Source organism: Manacus vitellinus, unplaced genomic scaffold (genome assembly GCF_001715985.3).
Source record: "Manacus vitellinus isolate BGI_N305 unplaced genomic scaffold, ASM171598v3 ctg7180002428423_pilon, whole genome shotgun sequence".
Taxonomy (NCBI): Eukaryota; Metazoa; Chordata; class Aves; order Passeriformes; family Pipridae; genus Manacus; species Manacus vitellinus.
The window spans coordinates 12,986-18,755 of NW_021937739.1; the positions used below are offsets into that span (position 1 = coordinate 12,986).

The following is a 5,770-nucleotide window of genomic DNA, read 5'->3' on the forward strand; positions in this document are numbered from 1 at the left end:
CAACCTGTGCCAGGATCTCACTACCATCACAGTCCAGATATTCCTCTAATCCCATCTAACCCTTCCCTTTCTCAGTGTGAAGCCATTCCCCTTGTCCTGTCACTCCAGGCCCTTGTCCAAAGTCTCTCTCCATCTTTCTTGTTGGCTCCCTTCAGGCACTGCAAGGCCACAATTAGGTCACCCCAAAGCCTTCTCTTCTCCAGCCTGAACAATCCCAATTCTCTCAGCCTTTCCTCACAGCAGAGCTGCTCCATCCCTCTGATCCCTTTGGTGTTCTCCTCTGGACTCACTCCAACAGGTCCATGTCCTTCCTGTGCTGGAGCCCAGAGCTGGAGGCAGCTCTGCAGGGGTGACAACATTACAGCCCTGTGTGTTCCAGCAAGGACACTGTGGAACCTCCTGGAGTAAAGGGGCCACTGTGACACTGTAGGGCCTTCTGGAGCCAAAGGAACCCTGGGAGACTGTGGAACCTCATGGAACCAAGGGGCCATTGTGACACTGCAGGGCTCATGGAACCAAAGGATTCCTGGGACATTGTGGAATCTCATGGAACCAAGGGGCCACTGTGATATGTGGGGCCTCCTTGAACCAAAGGAGTTCTGACACATTTTGCAAACCCATGGAATCAAGGGTCCATTATCACCCTACAGAGCCTTACAGAGCCAAATGGACCCTGAGACTCTGTGGAACCTCATGGAATCCAGTGGCCATTCCCACACTGTAAAACCTCATGGATACTCTCAGGTTCCCATTATTAAAAGACGCCTCTGCCCAAATTCAGCTGCAAAGGAGACCATGTGCCAAAGTCAGCAGTCCAGCTTTGATTTAACAGTAAATAGGAGGGAGAGAAAGACAGAAAGAAGTATAAAGAGAGAGAGAGAAGGGGGTGGTGGGAAGCCAGTGAGAGAGAGACAGAGATGAAGTAAATGTATCACACCATGGAGATCCCTGAGGCTCCCACTGGTCCTTCTTCACCCTGCTCTGCTCGGTGGAGGGTCCCCAAGTTGTGCTTCTGGGCTATCACTTTTATACAGCCCAAGCCCCGGGTATCCAGGGGGGTAGATGCTGTTCCCACAGCTTGGGCTGGCACATCTACAAGGACTTGCTTCCTTTCCCACAGCTTGCCACGGAGGGAGTTTTGCCCGCTGTGCTTCCAGTCTGCAGGTGGGAATCTTTGTCTGGATGGGTTCCCCAGACCTGCCTTACCAGCCCTGGCTTCCTGTTGGGGCTGTCTGCTCTTTCCCACACTCTGCACAGTGCAATTCTGTCCTGGGGGCTACTTCCAAAGCTTCACCTCCCTTTAGGCCTTGGAATTAAAGGCCCTCCTGTTTGCCACCAGTACTTATGTGTTGTGGTGCCTTATGGGATTTTCCTGCTTTGACAGTGTTTTGAGACAGTTCATTGTGCCCTTCAAGTCCTTCCATGTGCACACACACACCACTCTCACCAGTGTCTGGCCCTCCAAAGAACACCAGACCTGATGATTTGTAGCTCCCACTCCAGTGGTTGGCACTTGGAGCTCCCTCCGTACCCAGAGCTCAGAGCTCCCTTGTGCCAGAAAGTTTAAAGAGATTGTGCCTCATTCTGCCAAGACAACCCTGGGAAAAAAGTGTCCCTCTGTGTTTCCTGGGATAAGAGCACTCTATTGTCATCTTCCAAAACCTTGGAGAGGTCCCAGAGACCCCTCAGGAAGGAATTTGGGGCCTCAAGCACATGACCTGTATATAGAGGCTGAGGACTCAGGGGTCAGGGGTGTGAAGATTGAGGACAGTAGAGGAGCAGCCTGAGAGGTCTGGAAGGGGGGTGTGAGAGCTGGTGGAGCTTTTCTTCCTGTCAGAAAACAGCCTAAGAAAGAACTAGTGCCACCAAGGGCAGCTGGGGGGGCCTAGACTGGTGACAAGAAGTAAGAAATTTCCCTCCAAGGTCAGTGTTGTGGTGCAATATGTCACCAAGAAGGAGTCTGGATGAGCCCAAGGCTTTGTGTGTGCAGGAAGAGCCAGGGAGGACGCAGAGATGTCAGTGCAGGAAGGTGCCAGCCAGGTGGGGCAGCCGGGGGGATGACGACAGCCTGCAGGGAAAGGGGCAGGGCATGGACACCGTAGGACAGCCTGGGCTGGAGAGGAGACAGGCATGGGGAGAAGCTGAAAGGCCCTGACAGAGCCACCTTCTGCAGGCCTTTGGCCAGGGCTGCTGTCTGTGCCCCTGATGCCAGGAGGAGGGGAGTGCCCCTTGCAGCCCTGGGGCCTCATGGCCTCCTTGTCCCTGCTCAGCAGCCTGGCAGGTGCCACCCCATGGTCCTGCCCTTGGCACTGCACATCCCACATCCCAGTGCCCCAGGAAGAGCCCTGAGGAATGAGGCAGGGACAGCATCTGCCTTCCCAGGGGCTGGGGGTCAGGGCTTGGCCCTTTGGATTAAGGAAACAAGTCAAGGTTTGTTCAGCATCAGAGCCACCTTTCCCTTGCTTGTCCATCCTTGTCATCACTGTCTGCAGTTTTCTGCTCTAACTGGAACCTGGGGACATGTTCTCAGTTGTGTCCCTCAGTGAGACTCATTAGCACTAAAGGAAACTTTAGTGTTTCAATCTCACTTTGACTTCTTGAGAAGTTGTTTGAACTTACTCTCAGGGACTGTCTCATGTAAACAACATCAAAGTCCCCTGAGGGTCATGAAATGCCTGGAGCTGTTGCTGTGCTTCTGAGCTGGGTCGGGCTCCTGGCACACAGGGAGCTCCTGGCAAGCAAGAAGAGCTTCAAAGAGACAGCTCTGCTGGTGAGCAGCTCCTCTGCACAGCCCAGCAGGGCTGAGGGCACTGCCTGCAGCACCAAGGGCAGGGGAGTGAGACAGAGAGAAGTTAAAGGCTGTCAGACGTAGAATGATGCTGAGACCTCACTGGGGGAGAATTTTTAACAGATCTTGGCACAGGAAGTCTGGTCATGCAGGGCAATGGGACTGCAGCTTTTGGAGGCATCTGGGAAAGCTGGCACTGCCCACCAACTACAGATTCTCTAAGTGCAACTCTGAGAGCATCTGGAGTGCAGAGGAGGAGGACATGCTCAGAACTTCAGCTCCCTCTCAGAATATTTCCAAGACAAAGATTTTTATAAGGTTAAAGAAATTTCCTGAGATTGTGTTTCCAGTTTCCTGCTCTTGAGGAATGGGAGGAATAAATCATTAAGAAAGTATTAATTTTGACAGGTCCCTGAGACATCTGAACTGTGAGTGCTCAGTAGGTCTGTCTGAGCTTCCTAATGTGCTTTCAGCCACTGCTCTGCCTGTGGGCAGCACCAGCATCACCTCTGCTAGACCCATCAGGACTAGTCTGAGATGTCATTTTTGCACCTGCAAATGGAATATGACCCCTACCAGTGCAGCCTGTGGTGCTGGGGAAGGAGTTGAGTCTGCTTAAATCAAATGCCATCATAAGGACACTTGGCTGTCTCCCTGAGGTTTCCTTCCAAGCTGTGAATTTCTTTCCAGGTTGGATACCTGTCCCTAAACATCTCTTTGTTATGTGAAACCCCTGTACAGAAGCACAGTGATGCTAAAACAGAGAAAATGCTGTTGAGTAGGGACCCAGCACTGGAGCTGAAGGAAGATCTCCTAGGAAATCAAAAGGCTGTCTGTGTGTGACATGGGGAGTGTCTGTAGAATAAAGCTTTGACTTTGTTTAGATAAGTCCATACTAACTGGCCTCTTACTGTCTTCTCTGTGTTGGAAACAAACACCCAGAGGCAGCAAATGTCCAACAGCAGCTCCATGCCCCAGTTCCTCCTCCTGGCATTCGCAGACAGGCGGGAGCTGCAGCTCCTGCACTTCTGGCTCTTCCTGGCCATCTCCCTGGCTGCCCTCCTGGCCAACGGCCTCATCCTCAGCGCCGTAGCCTGTGACCACCACCTGCACACCCCCATGGGCTTCTTCCTGCTCAACCTCTCCCTCACAGACCTGGGCTGCATCTGCACCACTGTCCCCAAAGCCATGCACAATTCCCTCTGGGACAGCACAGCCATCTCCTACATGGGATGTGCTGCACAGCTCTTTTTCGTTGCCTTCTTCCTTGCAACAGAGTTTTCCCTCCTCACTGTCATGTGCTACGACCGCTATGTTGCCATCTGCAAACCCCTGCACTACGGGACCCTCCTGGGCAGCAGAGCTTGTGCCCACATGGCAGCAGCTGCCTGGACTGCTGGGTTTCTCAGTGCTCTGCTGCACACAGCCAATACATTTTCCCTGCCCCTGTGCCAGGGCAATGCCCTGGGCCAGTTCTTCTGTGAAATCCCACACATCCTCAAGCTCTCCTGCTCACACTCAGGATACCTCAGGGAAATTGGGCTTCTCTTGTTTACTGTCTCTTTAGGACTTGGTTGTTTCATTTGCATTGTGTTCTCCTATGTGCAGATCTTCAGGGCTGTGCTGAGGATCCCCTCTCAGCAGGGACAGCACAAAGCCTTTTCCACCTGCCTCCCTCACCTGGCCGTGGTCTCCCTGTTCCTCAGCACTGGCACATTTGCCTACCTGAAGCCTCCCTCCATCTCCTCCCCATCCCTGGATCTGGTGGTGTCAGTTCTCTACTCAGTGGTACCTCCAGCACTGAACCCCCTCATCTACAGCCTGAGGAACCAGGAGCTCAAGGATGCCCTGAGGAAAATGATGACTGGATGCTTTTCAGGAGCAATAAAAAACCAGTTTTCTGGTGCATAGCATTCAGAATGGGACTCCTTAATGGCCCAACCTTCCTGCTCAGTATTTTCATGGAGGTCATCAGGTTCTTCTGGCAATATTTCTGTGCAATTAAATATTGTTATACATCTGCCTTCTAATTTAGTTTCTATTCATTGAATTGGACCCAGAGATATATAACTGATGAATTGTACTCTCTGACTATTTTAAAAAAATAAAGGACCCTGCAGTGCACTCTTTGTCCAAGACCCTTCTTCTTAGCTGTTCTTAAAGGACAGCACACTGCAGGACAGGGTGTATTTGCAAAGGGGAAGGGGACAATAATCCCAGCCCAGCAGCACTGCCAGGGAGCAGCAGTGCTTGGTCTTTGCAGAGCTGCTCTCTTGCCACTTCCACACTGTCTTCCTGAGCCCCTTTCTCACTGTAAGGCCTGAGTGCTCTCTGAGCACAGTCCTGGGGTGTGGAAGCCCTTGGAGCACAGGCAGGGACAGGCCCTGGGAACTTGTGAAGCAGAGCTGGGCTCCCTTCCAGCATCTCCAGGATGCTGTGGGATCTTCTGAGGCCATTGCATGTACTGGGTCACTTCTTCTGTCACCTTACTCCAGAGGTCTCCAGAGGAACTCTCCTGCAGTGTCACCATGACACTCCTGCTCCCTGCATTCTGTTTCATTTTCAGATCCAGTCTTCCCTTCCTGTTCACAGGGACATCCTGGGAGTACTTCAGAGCTGCCATCCTGGGGCAGCTCCTGCCCAGCGTGGGCAGGCACAAGGTCTCTCCACCTGCTCCTCTCCCCTCCCCAGTGCCACTGTTTTTTGCAGCCTTCTCATCCTTGCCCAGCACAGCCCTCCTGGCACAGTTGGACACAGCCCTTGTTCTACTCCCTCCTCAGGCACCTGCCCAACCCCCTCAGCTCCAGCCTGATGGCCAGAAACCTTCAGGGCAGGGAGGCACCGGGGAAAATGCTGAGCAAACCTTTCAGCTGCACTCAAATCCAATTGGAGGGGTTGGACTCGAGGAAGAAATCACTTCTCATTCTCCAGAACCACCAGGACAACCTGTGTTGTGTCTTGGGCACTCCTCTGGAAGTGTGG

The 5,770-nt window shown here is 52.7% G+C and overlaps 1 protein-coding gene across 1 annotated transcript; it reads left to right on the plus strand.

Annotated features, from left to right (window-relative positions):
- Positions 1-3,739: 3,739 nt before the first annotated feature.
- On the plus strand, positions 3,740-4,651 carry LOC115307780 (olfactory receptor 14J1-like; the record flags this gene model as incomplete). Its single annotated transcript, XM_029963029.1, has 1 exon — positions 3,740-4,651. A coding segment is annotated over exon 1 (912 nt), but the record flags the coding sequence as incomplete, so codon positions are not given.
- Positions 4,652-5,770: the final 1,119 nt, after the last annotated feature.